The sequence below is a fragment of the Leptomonas pyrrhocoris genome (assembly GCF_001293395.1).
Source record: "Leptomonas pyrrhocoris isolate H10 chromosome Unknown, whole genome shotgun sequence".
NCBI classification, from domain to species: Eukaryota; Euglenozoa; class Kinetoplastea; order Trypanosomatida; family Trypanosomatidae; genus Leptomonas; species Leptomonas pyrrhocoris.
Window position 1 is genome coordinate 1,069,995 of NW_015438360.1, and position 23,006 is coordinate 1,093,000.

At 54.6% G+C, this 23,006-nt stretch overlaps 9 protein-coding genes across 10 annotated transcripts; all 9 read left to right on the forward strand.

Annotated features, from left to right (window-relative positions):
• Positions 1-234: 234 nt before the first annotated feature.
• Positions 235-1,940, forward strand: ABB37_02850 (putative Abc transporter; the record flags this gene model as incomplete). The annotated part of the gene is made up of 1 exon (XM_015799991.1): positions 235-1,940. Exon 1 carries the CDS (start codon positions 288-290, stop codon positions 1,938-1,940), a length of 1,653 nt encoding a protein of 550 aa, XP_015661593.1. The 5' UTR covers positions 235-287.
• Positions 1,941-2,199: 259 nt separating this feature from the next.
• Positions 2,200-3,210, forward strand: ABB37_02851 (hypothetical protein; the record flags this gene model as incomplete). The annotated part of the gene is made up of 1 exon (XM_015799992.1): positions 2,200-3,210. Exon 1 carries the CDS (start codon positions 2,281-2,283, stop codon positions 3,208-3,210), a length of 930 nt encoding a protein of 309 aa, XP_015661594.1. The 5' UTR covers positions 2,200-2,280.
• Positions 3,211-3,606: 396 nt separating this feature from the next.
• On the forward strand, positions 3,607-6,034 carry ABB37_02852 (putative GTPase activating protein; the record flags this gene model as incomplete). Of its 2 annotated transcripts, none has more annotated exons than XM_015799993.1 (1): positions 3,607-6,034. In XM_015799993.1, the coding sequence occupies exon 1, from the start codon at positions 3,884-3,886 to the stop codon at positions 6,032-6,034; it is 2,151 nt and encodes a 716-aa protein (XP_015661595.1). In that variant the 5' UTR covers positions 3,607-3,883. The 2 variants fall into 2 exon arrangements, with proteins under 2 accessions (XP_015661595.1, XP_015661596.1); XM_015799994.1 differs by having other exon boundaries at positions 3,612-6,034.
• Positions 6,035-6,669: 635 nt separating this feature from the next.
• Positions 6,670-8,133, forward strand: ABB37_02853 (hypothetical protein; the record flags this gene model as incomplete). The annotated part of the gene is made up of 1 exon (XM_015799995.1): positions 6,670-8,133. The coding sequence occupies one exon, from the start codon at positions 6,670-6,672 to the stop codon at positions 8,131-8,133; it is 1,464 nt and encodes a 487-aa protein (XP_015661597.1).
• Positions 8,134-9,838: 1,705 nt separating this feature from the next.
• Positions 9,839-12,898, forward strand: ABB37_02854 (hypothetical protein; the record flags this gene model as incomplete). Its single annotated transcript, XM_015799996.1, has 1 exon — positions 9,839-12,898. The coding sequence occupies one exon, from the start codon at positions 9,839-9,841 to the stop codon at positions 12,896-12,898; it is 3,060 nt and encodes a 1,019-aa protein (XP_015661598.1).
• Positions 12,899-14,980: 2,082 nt separating this feature from the next.
• Positions 14,981-16,316, forward strand: ABB37_02855 (putative Aminoacylase putativen-acyl-l-amino acid amidohydrolase; the record flags this gene model as incomplete). Its single annotated transcript, XM_015799997.1, has 1 exon — positions 14,981-16,316. Exon 1 carries the CDS (start codon positions 15,114-15,116, stop codon positions 16,314-16,316), a length of 1,203 nt encoding a protein of 400 aa, XP_015661599.1. The 5' UTR covers positions 14,981-15,113.
• A 1,063-nt stretch (positions 16,317-17,379) lies between these two features.
• ABB37_02856 (hypothetical protein) lies at positions 17,380-17,990 on the forward strand (the record flags this gene model as incomplete). Its single annotated transcript, XM_015799998.1, has 1 exon — positions 17,380-17,990. The coding sequence occupies exon 1, from the start codon at positions 17,493-17,495 to the stop codon at positions 17,988-17,990; it is 498 nt and encodes a 165-aa protein (XP_015661600.1). The 5' UTR covers positions 17,380-17,492.
• Positions 17,991-18,969: 979 nt separating this feature from the next.
• On the forward strand, positions 18,970-20,748 carry ABB37_02857 (hypothetical protein; the record flags this gene model as incomplete). Its single annotated transcript, XM_015799999.1, has 1 exon — positions 18,970-20,748. Exon 1 carries the CDS (start codon positions 19,126-19,128, stop codon positions 20,746-20,748), a length of 1,623 nt encoding a protein of 540 aa, XP_015661601.1. The 5' UTR covers positions 18,970-19,125.
• A 562-nt stretch (positions 20,749-21,310) lies between these two features.
• ABB37_02858 (putative ama1 protein) lies at positions 21,311-22,021 on the forward strand (the record flags this gene model as incomplete). Its single annotated transcript, XM_015800000.1, has 1 exon — positions 21,311-22,021. Exon 1 carries the CDS (start codon positions 21,524-21,526, stop codon positions 22,019-22,021), a length of 498 nt encoding a protein of 165 aa, XP_015661602.1. The 5' UTR covers positions 21,311-21,523.
• Between the last annotated feature and the right edge of the window lie 985 nt (positions 22,022-23,006).

The following is a 23,006-nucleotide window of genomic DNA, read 5'->3' on the forward strand; positions in this document are numbered from 1 at the left end:
AAACCATCTAGTTGGTGACCATCGTATTTTTTTTTGTTGTTTTGTACCTCTGCTGTCACCAAGGTAGCAACGATGTTCTGTTTTTCCGTACGAGCACCCTTGGTTCAACTCCATCGGAATGTGTGACACTTTTCTCTTGTCTTCTTCTCGTTTCCTCTCCCTTCGCCTCCGATGTTCAACCATGTACTTGTTTCATGTGTTGCGACTTCTCCCTTCATCGCAAACGCCGCTGACAGTCGATTTAGTTCAGTTCGCTGCGGCGGCGAACGCAAAAAGACACCCAATTCATGCAGATTCGCACAAATCATCGTCTTCTCTCTCGAGTAGAACGGATTTGCAACAACAACAACAAAAAGGAAATGATGCCGCAAAGTGGCATTATTAACGTTCGCGGCGTCAGTTTCCGGTACCCCGACGCGGCGCAGCCGGCGTTGAAGGAAGTCAACCTCACCGTTAACCGCGGCGACCGCATTCTCGTCATCGGCCACAACGGCAGTGGCAAGTCAACTCTCTTGTCCCTCCTGGCTGGCCGTCGCATGCCTCACACGGGAAGCGTGCGGGTGCTCAACGGCGATCCGTTCGATGACACGAGTATGGCGCAGCACATCGCCTTGATCGGTGCACCATGGCCGCCGGAGGCCGTCTTTGGCAACACGGTGGGCCGCGTTGCGGCCCCCGCACCTCTGCCGGAGCGCAAAGCGGCGGTGGCCGAGGCGTTGCACCTGCGGTTGTCTCGCTTCGTGGACAAGATGAGCTCGGGTGAGAAGCGACGTGTGCAGATACTACACGGACTGCTGCGCCCCGCCACGGTGTACTTGTTAGATGAGTGCAGTACCGACATTGACCTGGCGGAGCGACGCACCGTGCTCGACCTCGTGAAGAGGGAGTGTGAGGAACGGGAGGGCTGCTGTCTTTACGCGACCCACATTCTGGATCGTATTCAAGGCTGGGCCACCCATCTGCTGCTTTTTGAAAATGGTGAAATTGTGGAGCTCCGGCCCGTCACGGAGCTGCAAATCCCGTTGGAGGAGTACGCCTTTCAATTTATGAGCCAGTGTGCGACCCGCGATGACGTGAGCGGCCACGTGAAGCTGTCCTACGGCAAGTTCAGCCCCACATCCACGCTGGCTCCTCTGGTGGAGGGGAGCAGCGCCGCAGCGGTGATGCCCTCCTCGCCAACGCTGCCGATTCACGACAATCGGACCTACTGGCGATCTGCAGAGACCGCGGTTAGCAGTCAGCGAGAAGTGGTCATTGACTGCTCTCATTTGTCTTACAAAGACATTTTCCGCGACATGTCTTTTCAGGTGTTCCGCGGCGAACGGGTGCTGCTGTGCGGCGTGAACGGGGCAGGCAAGACGACTCTGTTGAACATGCTCGGTGGCAAGCAGTTCTTCGACAATGGCAACGGCGCCCTCTCCGTGCTGGGAAAGCGGTGCTACGAAGACATGCTATTGAACGGACTCGTCAGCTATGGCGGGGACTGGTGGACGGTGGTCCCTGGTGGTGAGATGCACGTCCATCAGTTGTTGCAGATCAAGACAGCGCGCGCAGAGCATCTTCGATCCCTGTTGGCGGTGCAAATGGACTGGGACGTGCGACACATTAGCGCAGGGGAGCAGAAGCGAGTCCAGCTTCTCTTTCATTTGCTGGAAGACAATCCGATCGTGCTGCTGGATGAGGCGACCGCCGACCTTGACGTGGATCAGCGCCACAGCCTGCTGCAGTTTCTGTACGAGGAAAGCACGCAGCGCGGCGTGACAGTGGTGTACTCGACGCACATCTTTGGCGGTTTGGAAGGGTGGGCGAGCACTGCTGTGCTGCTGGACCGCACCGCGCGTGGGGTACACGCTGTCTACCGCGAGTTGCCGGGGGCACCTCTGGCACTGAACGATCTCATCGACGAGATTGTAGCGCTAAAGGCGAAGGAAGTTTTCTAGTAGAACGCTGAGCAGAGAGAGCATCATTTTATGACGAAGAAATAGTAAATGCACCCCTCCTCCTCCCAAGAAAAAAAAAATATGCCTGCACGTCCAGAGTGAGGGCAATGCGCGTGCGGAATCGGACGCCAAAGTGTCTCGTTTGCGCCTTCAATGGGCCGTGAACTCTCCTTTTGTCGTACATTGCTCTTGTCCCACACCGTATCCTCTCCTCTCCTCTCCTCTCTTCTCCTCTTGCCCTACCCATTGGATTTGTAAAAGAAAAAAGTGAGCGGCGCTGCGAGAGAGACGCCACACTCCCCTTCTGAATACCCCAAGCGGTGCGCGGAAACGGAAACATATGGGCGTCAGCCAAAAGGAGACCATTCAGATGTCTAGCAGCTTCGCCGCACAGAACCACGGCAGCCGCAATGCCCACCAGACCCCCGTCAAGTCGCACAAGGGAGGTTATCTGAGGTGCCCCTTCAACATCAGCGCAAGTTACGCTGAACTTGCCGAGAAGCGCGTCCGGGAAGACCTGGCACGTGGTGGAGGAGGGGTGCGCGGGCCTACCGCTGTAGCGGACAAGGATGGCTTGCTGTCCTCGTCGTCCCTTTCCTCTCCCACGAATCGACGTGTGGATGGCGATGGCGGCCTCGAGGGAAGCGAAGGCCGTCCGTGGAGTCGCGCCGGTGTGGGGGCCAGCAAACTCTCGAGTAAGGAAAAACGGATGCAGCAGGAGCAGGCGGAACTCATCTACGGCCGCGGGTCGCTCGCGAGCGGCGACGCCGACGACGCCACAGCTGGCACGGCCTCGCTCAGTCACGGGCCCTCGCAAGAGAACATGTTTGCGGTGGACTCGCGAGACCAGGCAACACTGCAGCGCGTGGTGCCTCGCGGGGTGCGGGAAAAAGTGAAGCGACGACGGTTGGAGGACGTGAGGCAAGAGCGGATTCAGTTGGGTCACCACACACACCGCAATCGAACGGAGAGGGGTAGCAACGATGACGAAAGGGCCGGCACGAGCGGTGAAGAGGCGAAGACGTTGCCGAGGGCGTCTGCGACCCCGTACAACGCGAAGTCCACTTCGGCGGCGCCCGTCACGGCATCAAAGAGCTTCACAGGTTCTAACCCGGACGACGTGCCGGCCGAACACAAGTCTTCCCGCCAGTCACCTGCCGCAGAACCGCCCAACACTGTACATCGAAGCGATGCGAAGCCAAAGAATCGAATGCAGATGCTGGATGATCTTCGTTCCTCTGCACTTATCGGCAAGAAGCGAAGGCGATAAGTACAAAGGAGACGCTTTGTTGCCTCGTTGTTCTCGCCTTCTTTAGCGTTTGTGAGTGCAGCTAATTCCTGTCGATTGAAACACTTTTAATTCCTTTTTTTTTCTCCCACAGTAACGAAGTATCAATCGCAAATGATCCTTCAGGTACGGGTTGATCAAGTATCTGCTCTCTCTCTCTCTCTCTCTATATATATATATATGCTGCTTACATGAAACACGGCTATGAAATAGCTCGTGAGAACTTCGTGTCTCCCCCTTCCTTTATCATTTTTTTTTCTATGAGAGAATGCTTTTCTTCTGTGCAGCCCGCTAGTCTTCATCTCCGTTTCCCGTTCTCCTCCCCCTTTGACTCTCACCAACCCACGTTGGGCTTCTCTCCCTTTTTGCTGGAATATCAGCGAAGCCTCCACAGCGAGGTTCCAACTTTCTATCGACCCCGCTGGTAGACGCCGAGCCAATAAAGCTGTCGGTCCTTTTTTCTCTCTCTCTCCTATGTGCTTCGCGCCCTCTCTGCTGCTGCTGCTGCTGTTTTTTTACTTTTCTTTTAACCCGGTCTTGTCGCTTTCGTAGCAACGGAAGAACTGCGGAGAACTCTCACTGACGCGATTTTGTTGCAGCTCTGGCGCTGTTCACGTAGATCCCCGACCATGCTCCATGAAGCTCCTCTCAGCTGATGTACTCCTCATTTCTTGAACGCGTGCTCGGCTACTCGCCCTTTACCACGGCTACAGCCAACAAGGCAGAAGCCAGCTCCAGCGCTGCTTCAGAAAACAGCACGTCTGACAGCGCCGCCCCACGGCTGTGTATCAGCGACAGCACTCAGTACCGTGCCACCACCAGACCGTACCATTGCAGTCAAAATCAAGTGCCTCGCGTGCGCACTACCGGTTTAAGTAAAGCAGATGGCGATAGCTGCGCACCAACTGCGCTGGAGCGTGGCAGTAACGGGTCTGTGAATGCCCTGCTCAGCGGCCCCCCGTCCTCGCCTTCCACCAACAGCGCGAATAAGCCGAATAAATCGCCCAAACTGGCTATCAACGCGTCACGCAGCAGTGGGGAGCGGAGCAACACCCCACTGCCGGCTCCCTCGGGCAGCTTTCGTGTTCATAAACTTCTTCCGCACGCCGCGTCGGCGTCGTCTACTGGGCTCGACACCATGGCTACGTCCTCCGCTGTCGGCGGACTCACCACGTCGAGCGCCATCACCGCGTCCAGCGCAGAACAGGTGAAGCGCTTCGAGACCGCTTTGCGAGCGGATCCGGCTGACGTAGACAAGCTACGTGAACTGAGCTGGCAGGGCTGCCCAGTGCACCTGCGCTACGAGGTGTGGATGTTCCTCACGGGGTGCTGGAGTCCGCAGGCGGCGACACGCATGCCAACGGTGTCGCGTCGCCGCATTGAGTACGCGGCGTACATCCGTAGCTCCTACGGCACCGTCGACTGGGACGCCGTCTGTGCGTTGGTGGACAGCGGTGTGGATACGGCGGTGCGACGCTCCACCCTGAAGGCAGTCGACACGGCACCCGCAGGGGAGGTGCAACCGCGGGAACCGGCTCTCACGACAGTAGCTGGACAGACGTCACTTCAGGCAACTCCATTGACGCCCGCCCTCGCTACCGAGAAGCGAGGTGGGCTGAAGGGTGCAGTAGAAGGTCCGCCAGGCGCCAATGCTGCTGCCAGTGTTGCTCCCCTGCAGCCGCGGAGAAGTCCCCGTGGACTTCAGCATTCGTCTGTTTCTTTGGAAGACGTGCAATCACTTCTGGCGCAGTCCCCCAAACTTGCTTGCTCTGCTCCCTCACTGGAGGCCCCCGGTATGGTGGCGAACGCCTCTTTCAACTCTGCGATCAACACGTCCACCACCACCACATACTTCTCTCCTTCACCGAAGCAACTACCGGCGGCGGACTCTCGCACTTTCTCTACTTCCAAGTCAACTTTCCCGACGACGACCAGCACAGCAAAGCCACTTACCGGCACGTCCACCGGACATCAGCTGAGCGCCAGCACGATGCTTGGCTCGAAGGAACTGCAGACACTCAAGCAGATCCGCAAGGACATTCCCCGCATGTCAGGTGGACGCAGCTACCTGCGCCACCCACGCGTGCAGGGTTCCATCGAGCGCATCCTGTTTATTTGGTCGCTGCGTCACCCCGCGTGTGGATATGTGCAGGGCATGAACGACTTGGTGGTGCCTTTCATGGCGGTCGTGCTGGCCGCTCACTTCTGTCCGACCCGGTCCATCACCGAGTTGCACTCCTACACGGCGGACATCTTGGAGGAACTTTGGTCACCGACGGCCGTACCAGTGACGCAGTGGATTAATGAGCTTGAGGCGGAGGTGTACTGGCTCACCTCTTATCTGCTCAACGTGATGCAGGACAACTACACTAGCAGTCATGAGGGAATAACAGCCATGATGCGACACCTGGCTGCAGTGGTGCAGGCCGCGGATCCGCCCCTGTACCACGACATCGTGGATACGCTGCATCTTCACTTTGAGCACTTTAGCTTCCGCTGGATGAACTGCCTGCTGCTGCGCGAGCTCACCGAGACCCAGTCGCTGCGGCTGCTGGACGCGTACTTGTCCGACGAAGAGCGCAGGTGGAGCCTCACGCATGTGTACGTGTGCGCGGCGCTGCTGTTGCGGTGGAGCCCGCAGCTGCTCGGGTTTGGTGACGACTACATCAGTGCGCTCAAGTTTTTGCAGGCCCCGCCGACGGAGCAGATGTCGCTGCGTGACTTTCAAGACGTTTTGTCGGAGAGCTTCGTGCTGCAAAGCTTGTATGAGGCCTCTCTTTTGCACCTAACGCTAAGCTTGAAGTAGCGGATGCGGAGGACAAAGATCGATGCCGCTGGGGGACCTTCAAGAACGGCGATGCTCACTGTTTGTTTTTTGCGCTTTCCCCTCCGTTCTCTCTGCCTTCTTTTTTCTCTGTGTGTTTTTCTTTCCTTCTATCCTGTTTACGCGACAGCTTGCCCGCTCAGTTGGCTTCCGAGTTGAAGGCTGGTGCTTTAACGGTCGGTGCATCCATCAAAAGAAAGCCAAACGACAGAGTTGTGCTCTGTGACTCTTTCCGCTTGTTTTTTTTTTCCGCTTATTGGCTCGCCCAAGGTGTTCAGAGCAGCGACGCTCCGGCAACCTACATCTCCAACTCCTGTTTCTTTGCGTTGGTGTTCTCTCGTTACGCCGCAGCTACCTGACTGCTCAGCGTAGCGCTTGTTTGTAGCCACGGGTGAAACTTTTCCCCTTCTCTCTCTCATCGCTGTCTTTTCCCCTGTACCTTTTTCCTTTTGCGACATGCATAACTGGAAGATTTGAAAAAGGGAAATCGGAGCCGCCGTTCAGAGATTCTCTTGTGTTTGTTTTCCTCGCTGCTCCACTGTACAAAGCGTGCCACAGCCGCAGGTGTAGCGATTCACTTCAAAAAGCAACCACTCAACGGTCGCTACACCGCAAGGATGGTGAAGTTGGACGTGACGCTCCTCCGCTTCATGGAGGATGAAGACTTCCGCGTTCTGACGGCGCTGGAGATGGCGATGCGCAACCACGACGTCGCCCCCACCGCCCTCGTTGAGCGCATTGCCCAGCTGCCGCACGGTGGCTGTCGCAAGCGACTGAACACGCTGCTGAAGCACAAGATGATCCACCACGAAAACACCATGTACGACGGCTACGCCATGAAGTACGGCGCCTACGACTACCTGGCACTGCGCACGCTGAGCCGCCGAGGCACGTGCACGGGCGTGGGTCACCGCATCGGCTGTGGTAAGGAGTCCGACATCATCCTCGTGCGTGATGACAACGGGCACGACTGTGTGCTGAAGCTGCAGCGCCTCGGCCGCTGTTCGTTTCGCACCGTCACGCGCAATCGCGACTACAAGGGAAATGGACGCACGCGCCACGGTGAGAGTTGGTTCTACCTCTCCCGCCTTGCCTCGCAGAAGGAGTACTCGTTTATGAAGGTGCTGTATGACGAGGGCTTCCCAGTGCCGAAGCCGATTGACCAGAACCGACACGCGCTGCTGATGGAGCTGGTGCCGGGGACGCTGCTGAACAACATCACCGAGCTCGGCGACGCCAGCAAGGTCTACCGGCGCGCCCTCGAGCTGATGGTGAAGCTGGCGGAGGCGGGGCTCATTCACGGCGACTTCAACGAATTCAATTTGATGATCACCGAAGACCAGCGCGTAATCGTTATCGACTTCCCGCAGATGGTGTCCACCAACCACCCGAACGCGGCGGAGCTGTTCGACCGCGATGTGCACAACTTAGCCAACTTCTTTCAACGCCGCTTCAAGGTGGAGACGACGTGGTTCCCTACCTTGGCGAACGACGTGGTGCGTCATGGGGAGTTGGACAAGCAGGTCTACGCGAGTGGGCACTTCACGCACAGGCAGCAAGAGGACCTTGAGCGTCTGATGGAAGAAGGTTTCCAGCGTGCGAAGGAGGAAGGGGGCGGCGAAGGCGCTGACGCAGATGGTAGTGATGAAGAGGAAGAAGAACAGCAAGACGGTGAGGAGGGCAACTCCGATGTGAACGATACCGACATCGACGATGGTGAGGAAGGACAGTTTACAGCCGTGCTGCGTCGCGCTGCTGCTACTGGTGCTGAAGAGGATGGTAATGGTGACGGTGAAGACGACGGTTCCAGCGATGCCGGCTCACTCGACGAGGCAATGGAAGGCGCCCGTGAACTCCGCCAAGGCGAATACTACGCCCGCAACGCGAACCGCAACGCAAACTTCTTGGCCGATGGCGAGATCAACGAGGACCACGTGAAACACCAGATTCGAAAGAACATCCGTCGCAAAGACAACAGCGACTTCAACCGCCACCTGCACCGCAACGTGCAGAAGGGCCGTCAGAAGCAGAAAATTCAACGCCAGCTCAAGAGTTCCGGTGGCGGCGGCTTTTTTGACTAGCGCTTTCGTTTGCCCTCAAGCGACTTCCCTTGTACACTAGCTAACCATTGCTGTCCGTTATTCTAAAACTCTTATTTTTGTTTTTCTCTGCTTTTTCTTTTTGTTGTTCTTTGAGGTGTTTGTCGTGCCGTGTTGTTTTCTTAATGGAACGGCTTATTTTACTGCTTGTGCGAAGGTGCTCCTCCTCCGCACCCTAGGGCAGATGCTTCCATTTTACTGTTCATCATCATTATTGGGAGCCGCCTTTCCTCTCTTTCATTTTTATGTTTTTTTAAGGCGTTAAGTTGAATCTCTCGCTCCTGCGAGGGAATGGCTAAAGAAGAGACAGTTACCGAGGAAGGGTCTTTCCTTGGCTTGTGATGAGCAGCCGTGTCGTCTCCTCGCCGATGGACGCGATGGCAATAAAATGCGTACTTGCGTCGTGCTTGTACGCCTCGTTTAACCGTGTTCGATGAATGACGTGCATAATAATAAAACTTGAGAGAAAAGAAGAATATACGTCGGAAACGGAGCGGCCGGCTCACCACGACGTAGCGGCTCACCATTTACCGAGTGGCATTTGTAGCCTTACTAATTAGCTTTGTTTGTTTTTTTCCTTTTCATTGCGAAAATGCAACTTTGTGTAACTCTTGAGGGGGAAAGAATTGCCAGGGTGAGTCAAAGTAGATTTAGTAGATCCGTAAATATTTATGTTCACCCTCAAACCTTGTATGCTCATCCACCATTGCCGTCTCATTGACATTCTAGCTCCACTCGTCCTGCTAACTTCTTCTACTTCACATATTCTCTTCAACTGTTTTTGTTTTTACTCTTGTGTGCCGCATCTTTGCTGACCTGCCATCTCTCTCGTCATCGAATACCACAACCGAAAGATAGATGCACACCCGCACCAACGCACACACACTTAATACAAGCCTTTCTATAAATCATCTCGCGCTTCTTTCCTCAGTGCCATCACCGAGCCTCAATCGGAGCGTGTGGGACCGTCGCGGCAAGTAAGACACAAGGAAGTGACGCAAATAAAACGAGCGAGTTATATTTAGTTTTTTTTTTTGAGAGAAGGGGCGAAATCACTTTCTCAGGCCACGTCGTGTTCTTTTCTGTTGAATGGTCCCAGGGACTCTACGATTGCTTCTCTCTTTTCCTTTCCCGTTTCATTCAAAAACACGCACACGCCCACATACAGACACGCACCCGCATAGAGTTCTTTTTACCTATTTTTTGTGGCTGAGTCATTTTTGGTTTATTGATTCAGGATACAGCCTTCTTTATAGATCTACTCTTTTTTCTTTATCCTTGTTTTCTCGTGCATTTTAGAAGTGCCCGATAGCGTGCGAATCGGAATAGGTAACCCGTCGCCGATACGATAGCCGCGCTTTGTGCCTCTCTCGTCGTTTTATCCCGTTGGTTGCATTCCCGTTGCGGAGCACTTGTGAGTACCTGATCTCTCTCCCTACGTGAAGTTGACCTCAGAGACTCTTGCTTTCCGTTTTAAATCTCTTTTGGCTGCTGTTGCTACGGTTTCAGTACGAGGAAGACGAAAAGCAGTCCATACGGCTGACAACGAATCACGTGTTTTTTTTTAGTTCTGACTCTCCGGTAGCAAGCACAGCAGAAACCCAATTTTTCTTTATAGATTTCAGCTACGGGCCGCCACGAGGCTGGGATAAGTTCTCTTTTTCTCTGTCGTCCTTCAATACGCTCGATGTCAAACCTTCGCAGCAACGCAGCCTCGCCCACGGCGGAGGTCAATGCAGCGGCGACTCCATCGGCTTTTCGCGATGTGACAAATTCCTACTTGAATGCGAATAAGGAAAACATTCCTCCAGCAGGGGTGTCGCTTGGCAGGTTCGGTGGGAATGGTAAGGGTAATGAACGCAGATGTGTGGCGCCTGCCGCCGGCAGCACCGTAGGCAACGTGGACCTCGCGTGCTGCGGCACGCCCGTACTGGCAGACCTGAAAGTAGAGGACCCTATGAACACAGACGCACCGGCCGTCGCAGACTGTGCGGCGTACGAATCGAGTAACGTTGTGTGTGACGACCCTGGCAACGCACTCCCCACCGCAGCACCATCACGCAGCCCGTTGAAGTCTCTCACGCGTGCCATCACCGCCGGTCTTACGGCTGTCACTCCCAACACCCACAAACGGGCCGACGCCGCGGCGGCCTGTGCTGCAACACCCAGCATCATCAGCGACAGCAGCCTGCTGAGTGTGGCGCGTACCCCGGGTCACAACGTCTTGCCTTCAGCGAACCACACCAGCGGCGTCAACCCAGTAGCGACAACTTCAACGGCCACAAAACTAATGCAGCAGCGCAGCCGTAGCCAGTGCTCGCCTCTGTACACACAGGGAAAGACGGGCAGTGCGTTTTCTCCGACAGCCGATGTGGCCGCCGGCGTCAGCGGCGCTACGCAGGTCTCCCCGCAGTCGTCTCTGCACTGCACGCCCAGCGGAGCACGTCGCTCTGTCGCGGCGGCGATGGCGGCCCGCGCCTTGAGCGAGACCCCCACCCGCATGGACGACATTTCCTTCTACCTCAACAACTCCTTCGAGTCCGGCTCCGAGACGCCAACGCATGACGGCGCCGCCGGCAGCTACGACCCTGTGCGGACCCCGCATCGCACCTTCGACCTACAGCAGGCGGTGGAGGAGATGCTCCGCGGCTGCTTCGACACCTCCACGCCGGCGCGGCGCTCCGATTCAAACGGGGTGAGTCCGCACGGCTCCCGCAAACGGCAGCAGCACCTGCTGGATACGACGACCGCCGCCGCAGCGCATGGGGCGCCGTTCAATTCGTACGCGGTTTTGGAGTCTCTCTTCGCCGCGCCTGCCCCCTCCAAGACAGCCAACACTGCAGACGTCTGGGGACAAGGGCTCGCCATGACGGCCGAGAGCACACCGGAGCGCTTTGCGGCACCGCATGGCGTCTTCGCCGAGAGCGACAACGACGACAACGACGGGGGCACCTCGCCCTACAGCGACCTCGCGCCTCGTGAGGTGCCCGCGGTTGGCGTGCGACGCGACCCGATGGTGTACTTCTCCACGTCGGCGGTGTCGTCTGCTGCCGACGCCTACGTGGAATCGACATCTGCGCAGGCGCCACGCCTGCTCGCATCCGCCATGGAAGAGGCGATGCGGCCGAACAGTGGTGGTGGTGGTGATGACGAGGGTTATCATCATCCTCTGCCTCACTGCGGCAACGCGCCGGGGCGTCGCTCAGGTGGGATTGAGTTCCACAACGATGGCCTCACCAACGGGACGGACATGCTGGCGATGCTGGCGGCCGCAGTGCAACAGCAGAGCCCTCGCAGTGCTGGGGACGAGTATGCGGAAGAGGAGTCGCCGACGTTCTCGGACCGCGACGGGGAGACTGTTGCTTCTGCTGCTGCTGCTGGCGATGTGCCCCCTCCCCCGCCGTCGTATGATGACGTGCAGCAGCAGAGCCGGTACCCGCGGCGTAACGGTGCGACATCGGCAGCCCCAGTAGGCACATCGCATGTCCCGCAGCCGACACGCCGCAGCCACCACCTCCCACAGGTGAAGGCGGCAGCGGGCTCGTTGATTGCCGTCAGTGGCCGCCGTGTGCCCGTCGACAAGCTGCACCTCCTGTCGCTGAGCTCAGGCGACGAGTCGGCGACAGCCCCTGCCATTCCGTCGATGGCGGGTGCGGGCGGTCCCCGGTACGCCTCGCGTGGGGGCGGCGGTGCCGCCCGCTCGCAGGTGCAGTCGCCTCCGATGCAGCACCACCACGTCGAGGGCCCTTCGATGCGGCGGGTGCCGAAAGCGAACGTCGTGACAGTGACGCGTGCGCCGGCGTCTGCGGGACTTGGTCGGTCGGTGAATGGCACGGTGTTGAATGGACGCGGGGCTGGCAGTCCGCGGTGCGTCTCCGCCTCCGCCTCTCTCCCCTCTTCCTCCTTGCACACGAGCATTGCCGATGTGTTCGCGGCACGTACGACGGCGACGACGCGTGTAGTCGTCCCCGGCCCCTCTGCCCGCCGGATCCCCCCAGCAGGCCATCCTGGCGCCTCTCTGCAGTCACGCCAGAACGGCGCCGCCGCGATCATCGACGGAAGCGGCGTACGGCAGAGCAGCGAGACCGATGTGGTGGCCGTGCTGCAGTTTTCAAAGGGCCAGACGATGCGTTTTCTGGCGAACCTCTCGTCGTCCGCCCTGGTGGCGGCACAGGCGGCGCTGACGCGCGACTTTGAGAAAAGCAACGGCAGCAGTAGCAGCAGCAGTAACGGCGAGCTTGATGGTGCCGCCATGGCGAGCACAACTCTGGCGCGTGCGCCGCTGTCTCTGGTGGAGGTGGGAAAGTCGTACCTGGCGCACGTGTATGGTGATGAAAGCCCCTACGAGAATGTGCCCTTCGAAGATGTCGGCGTCTGTGTGCGGCTCTACCCCTCGTCCTCCAGTACGCCGGCCGACCAGGCCTGTCGGGAGCACATGAACGGTGTTCTCCTGCGCGAGGTGGACGTCTTTGGGTGTGCGGTTGACCGCCAACAACACGAGCAGGCCCTGCAGCAGCAGACAGCAGCCTACATCGAGTGCGAGCGTCAGTTCAAGTTCTCCAGTCTGCCCTTCCAGCTCGAGTCCATTTACTTCACCTTTGACGGCAGCATCTGCGTTGTGTTTTACCGCGTCGTCGTCGCGGACACCGCTGCCGCTGCCACGACGCAGCGGTTTACAAACACCTCGCGTGTGGTGCGCGAATTGCAGTTTCACTTGAGCTGTCGTGTCTTTCTAAAACAGTGCTGATGTGCAGAAGCAGTGTTGATGATGGTCATGAAGAAACCCACACAGGTCAACGGACAGTCACTGCAGCCGCTTGCTAACGAAATTAGCTTTCCTTGGCCTTGCCCCTGCAGCAAGGAATCTTGAATGCACTCCACCGTATCATAGACACTCTCATAGAGGCACACAGATTCAAATATATATATATGGGGTTTTCCAGCTGCGGTCCGCTCGCTGGGGCTGGCGACTCAGAGGCATCGCATTGGAACAAATAAAAAAGAAAGAGAACAACAAAGTTAAAAAAACGAAGGCAACCTTTTAGTAGCTTGAGGTCTACTCATTTCCATAGACAGTTTATTTTGTTTTTAACTAGTTCTCTTGCAGCATAGAAGCACCTTTTTTTCCGTTGATTGTTAAGACTGTCGCTCTTACCCGATGTGTCGGTTGCTGACGTTGCTATTGGGGTTGTGGTTGATTGTTTTGTGGCGCATTGGATAAAGTAATGGTCAGCTCGGACGCACTTGCGGGTGCTACCAGATGAACTGCACTGTGAGGCAATGAGGAGGGAAAAATAATAACACCAGCAACAAGGATTCTCTCTCTGCTACGTCCTCTTCTTTTTTTTTTCCTGTTTAGATCACCGTTAGACTTACCTCCCTCATTTTGTGCTCAAATTAGATTTGAATTCTTAGATTTTAACTTCCCACACCCCCTTTTTTTTTCTGAGGGTCTTTTGTTGGTGGTACTGTCTTCTCTTTAGGTATTATGATCTCTCCGTTTTCTCTTTCGTGTTCTTTCTCGCGTGCTCGTCCTCAAAAGTGGACGTGTTGCTTTTCCCATTTTTATCATGAAAACACTGTCTACGTTTTTTATTCCGTAGGACATGCTAGATTGTTCTTTTCCTTTCCAATCGAACGGGCACGTGTTGTCCAAGTAGTCCCTACGACCCACCCCTCCTATTTTGTTTCCGTCATAGCCGCTTCTGTACGTCAACTCTTGGGCGGACAAATCGAATGAAGGAGATGATTTCATGTTGCATGAACCGTTTTTGGAGGCGGCTGCGAGTACTGTCTTTTTCCTTCTCTTTTTAAGATTGAGCCGTACGCGGGCTAGTGTTCGTCTACAACAGCTCCCCTTTTTGGATTTATGGCTGCTGTTGAGCGTTCCGCCAGCGGAACCCTACTAGACAAGGATAAAACACTGCTACCCTACACGTATATATACATATATCTTTGTTAAAAACTTCTTCCTTTTTTTTTCTGCCTTTTACGAGCGCACCCTGTGCTGCTCTCGTTTGGCTCTTCCGGCTCTCTGTCTATGTTCTGCCGGGTACGTTGGGAAAAAAAGTTGGAGAAGTTGAAGCTATTCAATTTAGTGCTCACGCTAAAGCGGATCAACAGCAACAGCAATAAAGAGAACGCTGAGGGAATGACGCAATCTGAGCGACTTCGTACGAGAGGTTAACGTCCTTCCTGTTTTGGTCAATAATTTTCATTTTACTGGATGTACGGATTTCTCTGCCGGCGTGTGTGTGTGTGTGTGTGCGTGCCACTTTCCCATTTGATGTTAATGTGTTTTTCGTTTTGAGAAATTTGAAGTGCCACCTTTTCCGTGTGTTTTGTTTTCTGGTTGCGTGGCTTTTCTCTTCTTTTCTTTCTACGCCTCTTCTCCCCCCTTCACGCTGGGTGGGCGTATCGTATGAAGAAAAGCGATACTAAAGAGAAACGCCTTGTCTCACCAGCTCTCCTTGCAGGCTGTGAGGGTAAGTTCGAATGTCCTCCCCCCCCCCTTTTTTTTTTGACTGGCTGTTTGTATTGGGACCCCCGCCCTTCAAGGTGTCGAGGAAGGCGAATAAAAGCGGAGCGAATACGGTGCCCCAAACGATTGCTTGCGACCTTGTACCTTCAGAAGTGATCCAGTCGTTTGAATTGCGTGAAGATATGTGATGCCGTGTGTCAGTGCTTCTGTCGAACTCTGTGTCATGGGAAGAACGCTTAATCAAACAACAAATAATACAATGCCTCGCTCGTAGCCAACTTTACTCAACTCTATAACATCTCTCTCTCTCTCTCTACGTTTCATTACATGTATGGCTCGCAACACCAAAGATTATCTGTAGTCTTGAATCCCAGAGTCTATCGCGGCTATTGCCAACACGTGCAATTCGGAACTCATCATTGCTTCCTATTGCCTCCACAACGACATTAAAAAAAAGGAGAAGATCGCCAAGTATCGAACGATGCCCGTCAGCTTTGAGGAACTCATGGCCGAGTGCCAGGCTGTGAAGGACGAGGTAATCGGATGGTGCCGCCACGTTCACCAAAACCCCGAGCTCTCCTACAAGGAGTCCAAGACGGCAGACTTCATCGTGGAGACGCTGAAGAGCCTCAACTGCCCGGCGCTCGAGATTACGCACCCCGTGCCTACCTCCGTCGTGGCGAACCTGAAGGGCGGTGCGGGCGAGGGTCCTATGGTGGCCTTGCGTGCTGACATCGACGCGCTTCCGGTGGAGGAAGAGACGGACGTGCCCTTCAAGTCGCAGAACAAAGGCGTTATGCACGCGTGCGGGCACGACGTGCACACGGCGATGCTGCTGGGTGCGGCGAAGGTGATATGCGCGCACCACGCGGACATCAAGGGCAGCGTGCGCTTCATCTTCCAGCACGCGGAGGAGCTGCTGCCTGGCGGCGCGAAGGAGCTGGTGGCTGCGGGCGTGATGGAGGGCGTGAAGAGCATCTTTGGTATGCACTGCGCGCCGAATTACGAAGCCGGCACTGTCGGACTGATGCCCGGCATCATCACGAGTTACCCGGACTTCTTCAAGCTGGTGATCCGCGGCCGTGGCGGCCACGCGTCGACGCCGCAGCTGCTGGTGGACCCTGTGCCGATCGCCGCGGAGGTGGTGACGGCCATCCAGACGATTGTGGCGCGCAAGGTGGACCCGAAGGTGGCGCCGGTGGTTTCCGTCACGACCATGACGACGGGGCCAAATGAGAGCCACAACGTGATCCCTGACGAGGTGAAGCTGATGGGGACGGTACGCTCGCAGGACAAGGGTGTGCGCGAGCTGGTGCCTCGCGAGCTGGAGCGCATTGCGCAGAACATCGCTGCTGCACACGGCGGCTCTGCCCAATTGGACTTCACTTTTGGCTATGACTGCTGTGACAACGACCCTGCGGTGACGGCGCAGATCCACTCCATCGGCGAGCGCATCATCGGCGCTGAAAACATAATCAATCCCAAAGTGGCGGTTTACGGCGGCGAGGACTTCTCTGCATATCAGCTGGTGAAGCCCGGTTGCTACCTCTGGCTAGGCACGGGCAACAAGGCGGAGGGTTGGAGTGAGACCTGCCACTCGTGCAAGTTCCGTGTCGACGAGCGTGCGATCCCAATCGGCTACAGCTTTCATGTTGGTTTCGTATACGAGAACGTCATTGCGTAACGCGATGAGCGTGCTAAGATTCGATGCAGCCAAGCTACGAGCACGGCACATGGTGAACTCAAAAGAAGATCGTTGGGAGCCGTGCTTTTTTGTTTTGTTTTGAACGGTTTCCCTGCATTCACGGTGGTGCGTTTGATGATTTCTGTTTGAGTTTCACACGCCCCTTTTTTTTCCTTTCTTCTGTGCGAGGGAAAATGCGTGACAAGCATGTGTTGCCGGGTTAACCTCCTTCTAATGTGGTCAAATGAGCTGTCCAAACGGCTTCTTTTCATCTCATTCGGCGCTACTCTTGTGTTTCTATATTTTTTTTTTATGTTTAACAAAATGTGTTTTTCGTTTAGGAGTGCCAGCGTTCTTAATTCTCTTTTCTCACGATTTCCTCGTTACTTGGTTCGCGTTCAGAAAAGCGTGTTTTCACTTTATTGTTTTCTTCTGTTGTTGTATTCCGTTCTATTATTATTATTATTTAACGAATTAATTGTTTTGATTTGTGTTCCCCAGCGTGTGAAGACGCTTTTCATCGTCGGTGTGACCGGGGGAGGGGGGCACGCTTTAACGCATAGATTCTCTTCTTTTCTTGTAAATAAATGAAATTGTTGTAGATCTTACCATTTCCTTCTTGCTTTCTTATTGTTATTCTTATTGTCACCGTTTTAGTAAAAGTTTAATTTCACACTTGACGAAGTACGGAAAGATCCTAAAAGAAGAAAAAAGGACAACCACAAATCGCTAAGCAGAAACGGAAAGAAAATATCTCTTGTTGCTTTGATGCCGCTTGGTGGCGAATTGGCATCTCTTCATCAGCCGCATTTTTGCAACAATTGTCGAACCGGAGAACAACGCTGCACCTCCTCATTAAGCGTTTACACCTACTGGTGGGGTGCACGTTAGTAGTAGGAGCAGTAAAACGCTCCTCTTTTGCATCGCGTCTTCCTACGCAGCCCCCACTTTATGTCTTCAACACTCTCTCATTTTCAGCTGTTATTTCCCATTTAGCTACGTTGCGTCTTCTTGTTGTTCTCCTAATTTAAAAAAAAAAAACTATCGTCTTTCGTCTCCCATTAGATACTTGCTATTCATTTCGAATATTTTTCTCTTTTCTTTCGGACGTGCTTTCCGCTTCTACGGCAACAGCAAAAGAAAACGATAACTGTGTTTTTCTTTTCTTTCTCAGAGATGTCGAAGGCCACCAACGTTGATTACAAGCAGGTCGGACAGCGCGACGTGCATGACGCCGTCGATGCCGCGCCGACCGAGGTCATTCACTCGGTGGGAAACGTGCAGCGGCCGTGGCATTACGGCTTATGTACCCTTTGCAGTGAGATGAACTCCTGCTTAGAGTGCTTTGTCTGCGCTCCCTGCCAACTGAGCCGCCAATTCAACATGCTGTACAACCTGAAGCCGGAGTTGCACATCCCGGTGTGCCTGGCGGTGGTGCTGCTGGACTCCATGGGCGTGCCGGCCGGCTTTGCGCTCCAGTACGTGATTCGCTCTGATATTCGTCGCCGCTACGGTATCGAAGGCAACATCGTGTCGGACTGCTGCTTCTCGTGGCTTTGTGCGCCGTGTGCGATTCAGCAGCAATTTTTGGAGATGACCTCCGTTGGCTCCTGCCCTGGAATGAGCATGTGTGGTGTCATCCCCTTGGCGCCCGAGGAGCCGCTCATGCTTTAGAAGACACACACGCACACCTCCCTCTCAAGGACTCCGCTATTTTCTTTCTTCTTGCGTTTGGCTTAGTGACCATGCATGTCAAATTTTCTCTCTTGCGTTGTTTGGTTGTATTTAATTGCTTTCTTTTACGAAAAGAAAAGCAGCGGCTCAGGATACTGGTGCTGAACACTTTTTTTCTTCTTTCTATTCGTCCTTTGGATGTACTGAATGATAACACTTGATGGTGCAACGCTGGCTTCATTTAGCCGCTGTCCTTTCTTGCTTTCTTATTTAGCGAGGGGATCAGTAAACGATACTACGTTTTTTTTTTCTCTTCTACTGAGCTTTTAAAAAGTGCTTCGTGAAGGCTAAAAAGTGTGCTCTAAGAAAGCAAAAAAAAGAAAAGAAAAAAACGAAAACATTTCAAGTGGGCAAGCTCTGCGTGTCACGGCTGCGCTCGCCACGTCTGAAACAAAGGAGGCGCCCCCAAAAAACACACCAACAACACGCGGATTGCCCTTTTGCGTCGCAACTGCTGCTCTTTCCCCTGTGCTTCTTTCACGTGCTTGTCTGCTATTTGCGTGTTTCTCGAGCGTTTTCTGTAGGTTTTCTTTCTTACCCTTTCGTTCGAGCCCTCTTTTTTTTCTCTCTTTTTCTTTTGTTGCCTTGTTAACGAGATAAACGACGTGTTTTATCACAACTGTTGCAAATGCACCAGTTTGGTGCGTCCCCGTGGCGGACGTTTTCGCGTGAAACGTCTACCCAGCACTCGTAGGCGGGCTAAGCCAGCGCTGAGCTTGTCATGTCGTTTGCAGGAGAGATTTCTCCACCACAGGTGTTCAGCCGGTACCGTACACAGTCTGGGATCAGCGATGGCAGCTATGATATGCGACGGCTGGCCTTCTCATTTTCTACTTGAATGGTAATCAACCAACTCCTCCTATTTTACTTCTCGCCGTTTCAACCTCGTTGTCGAAAATTCTTCTTCATTTCTCTTTTTAGAAGTGTAAGCACATCATCTTTTTCTTTTCGTTCTCATATTTTTATCCTTTAAAGCTTCACGAACACCATTGATCTTCCGCCACACCGTTCACCGCTGTTGGTAAGCAGCAACCTATTTACTATCGATTCCGTGCCCACGGAGGCCTTCTGCGCAATGCGCTCCAGCAACACCAACAGCGACAGATATCGGATGTCCTCCGACAACACCGGGAGCGGCAGCAATGCGGGCGTCCCTCCTCGCACTCAAACAACTACGAGGCCCGCCGTGCGCCGCGCCGCCGCCGCCTCAAGCCGTGTGGGCGGAGGCAGAGCAGCGGGTTCCTCCCAGTGCACGGATGGCTCTTCAAGAACGATGGGCACTCGTGCCGTCGGTGCTACTCAGATCCCCAACACTGCAACCGGCGCAACTCCATCACGCCGCGTCCCACCAACGTCCAACCGAGACGCGCTGCAAGCGGAAATGGATGCGCTGGCGGACGACTTCTACGGCGGCGTGGCCTCTGCCGCACCACAGCGAGCTGCCGTGGCGACAATGGCGGGTGCGCCAGCCGACGACCCGTTTTACAAACCACCAACCAAGGGCGACGTCAGCGTGGCACAACTGCGAAGCCGAACGACGTGGTACGACGGCCCCACCGACACGGAGGGGCGCGCGTTTGACGCGAGTGATAGAAATTTGCTGTGCATGGATGTCTTTGTACCACCGGGTGGTGCGGGCGGTCGCCACGCGACGACGACAGCCGCACGCCGTGGCATCTCTTCCTTATCGTCCACCTCCGGCTCCGCCTCTCTCTGCGTGGTCGGGTCGGCCGATCACGGGCTGAAGGTCTTCGATCTTAACTCGATGCGGGAGGTGAAGTCGCTTTACACGAAGACGTGCGGCCACACCGAATGGGTGACGTCGTGCCGCTTCTTGTCGGACCGCCGCGTGCTCTCTGGTGGCATGGACTCGAAGCTGTGTCTGTGGAGCGACGTGACGCGTGGTGGTCCGGCGCGGTGTTCTGACTTGCTCGGACACACCGGCAGCATCAGCCAGGTGGAGGTGAACGAGAGTGGCGGCCGCGCGATTGCGATGAGTGCGAGCTACGACCGTACGATCCGCCTCTGGGAGTTGAGCTCCATGGGTGGTGGGCGTGAAATCGGCTGCCTTGCTGGCCACAAAGGCCCCGTCACGCAGTTCAGCTGGTGTGCGAAGCAGGTGCTGTCCGGCGACCGTCAGGGGACGGTCAAGTTGTGGGATGCCGAGACGGCGCAGTGCCACCTGACCGCTTCATCAAAGCGGGGCCAAATTGGTGCCCTCGGCCACCTGATACATCCAGATGTGGGTCATCTCGTCATGTTTGGCGATCAAAGTGGCGTGCTGACGGTGCTGGACACCCGCACACCGCCAAAGACAAAGCCGGCGTTCCAAGAAGAGCTGCACCCCGGCGGGATGGTCACCTTCATCCGTGCCCCCGCTGCCACTGTGGTGTCCGCACCCCTCATTGTGACCTGCGGCGCCGACAAGCGTATCGTCGCGCGGGATGCGCGGCGCAACTACGCGGAGGTGTACGTCCTACGCGACCACGACGACTTCGTCTACTCGATGGAGATGATCGGCAACTTGCTCCTGACGGGCGCCGGGAATGGCCGTCTGCTAGTGCACAACGTGGAAACGGGCGAGCTACACTACGAGCTCGATGCGAACGCCGCCGCCGTGCGCGAGATCTTCGCTAGTCCTGACAAGTTGGTTGCCGCCGGCGATGACGGCAAGGCGAAGGTGTTTGATTTCATGTAAAGTAGTGAGCACAGTGCTCTGTCGAAGACGCGCTTCACGACACCGCACACGCACACAGGCGCGCACATACCAAAACTATTTTATTGCCGGTGAACCAGTTTTTTCTTTGAGTGATCCGCGCGTGTTGAATGCACAGCCGCATACGATTGCCGGCATCCACTCCTGACTGTATGAAAAAAGTATCCAGTTCAATGAGAAGAAAAGAAAAGTGTTTAGTTTTAGCTTTAGCATCGCAGTTCTTGTTGATGGAGCTCGTAGCCTATCGCCCAAGCCGCATCAAAGAGTGACCAGAATCACGGCGCTGCATGTCTGTTTCTTCATATTTTCTTTTTGTAATGAAATCCATCACATAATAATGAACGTCACTCCGCGCTCGAAATGCGCACCTAACTGTGATAATAGGCGCGTGTTTCTGAATATCTGTGTGCAACGCATCTCACAACTTTAAAAATTTTAAACTCTCCGTCTTTTCCTTCTTTCAACGGTGCTTAATGTCAATCTTTCTTTTCCTTTATTCCACGTCTTCTCCTCGTTGACGGACAATGACTTTCGTGGGGCCAATAGGTGCGACGCCTTCTTGATTGCTGCTAGCCTTTTGTTTCTGTTTTTTGTTTGATTGTTTAACGTCTGCCGCACGACGTCTAAACAGGTCTCGTCGGCGACAGCAACAGAAGCAACCACCGCGGCAGAGCGGACAGGAACAGCGCTGCTGCATTTTCTCAGTGCTCTTTAACGCTACTCTCCGTTTTCCATTATCGGTTTTTTTTAAATCAACATGTCCATCGACAACACGGGTGATGACCGCACGGTGCCGGTCAACACGATGCCAAACCCAGCTCCTTATGTGACCGCCCCACCCACGATGGCGCGGAACGCAAAGGGGCGCTTTCTGCACGGCCTCTGTGTGTGCTGCGACGAGTGCGATTCCTGCCTCGAGGCATGGTTCTGCACACGTTGTCAGATGAGCCGACAGTGCAACATGATGAAGAACGGCAAGGCGGAGATTGATTGGCTGACGTGCTGTGCTTCCTACCTCGTGGATGTCTTGTGTGCAGCTGGCCTGCTAGCCTTCATCTTTGTGTGCCAGACACGCCGGATGGCGCGTGAGCGGTACGGCATTGCAGGTGGGTGTTGTGGAGATTGCTGCCTCGCATGGCTATGCACGTCATGCACGACACAGCAGATTTTGCTCGAGATGAGCGCGCGTGGCGATTTTCCTGGCGCGTGCTGCTACCAGGTGCCTCATCTTCCGGGCGCCACGAACATGTATTGACGAGTGCTCGCGCCTACATTGCGTGTACACCTATACATCAGCGTAAAAGCCGATGTGCCTTCTTTAAGCAGTAATAGTGCTAAAGGCAGATGTTCATATTTTTATTGATGGTCAGACTAAAGAGAGAGAGAAAGAAAAAAGCAGACATCGCTTTCTCGCGGTTCTCCTCGCAGCCGTGGTGAGCGTATTTGAACTTTCCAACCTCGTCTTACCAGGTTTGCTACTTTCTCGGCATTTATCGGTGCATGGGACTCGTTTCTTCTCTTCTTCATTCGTCTCTCGTGCAAAAACTAGACACATACCGTTAATTATTCTTTTTGCAGTCAGAATGTGCTTTGTTAGTGGAAATTATTTTTCTTTTCTGTAAGAGGAAAGGGGCTTCTCCATCACAAAAAAAAGGACATGGGGAAGGGGTGACACCACCTCTCCTTTACCCTCTGCTCCCTTTTCTGTTGTTGATGTCCTCCTTGCGCTTCTAACCGATTTGTCCCTTCTTTCCATGATTCAATACCACGGATCTTTTCCTCTTGTGCTTTGTCTCTTCTCTTACACCCACCACTTCTCCAATACTACGGGATTTCTTTTGTTTTTGTTGCATTCGATTAAGAGAAAAAAAAACCGCCTTGTTTTCCGATCCTGCACGACGAAGAGAGTGGTGGAGCCCTTCTGTCTTTTCTCCTCTGCCCCTTTTTAACAACTTTGTGATGAATTGGGAGGCAATGAGGCGCTACCGTTTGTCGAGACGATCGGCTGTTTTTCCTTTTCTCTCTGGACTTTACTCTGTTTTCTTTTGTGTTCCTGTGTGGTCTCGAACGAAGCCATACTTTAAGTTCTCAGACATACAAAAAGCGTAGTGTTGATGAAAATAGAAATGAGGCTGATAGCAGCTTTCATTGTACGAGGAGGGTGTCGCTCCGCTTTCAGTGGAAGGAAAACGGAATCAATTTACATAGATGCTCTGGACTATTTGCCACGTACCTGAAGA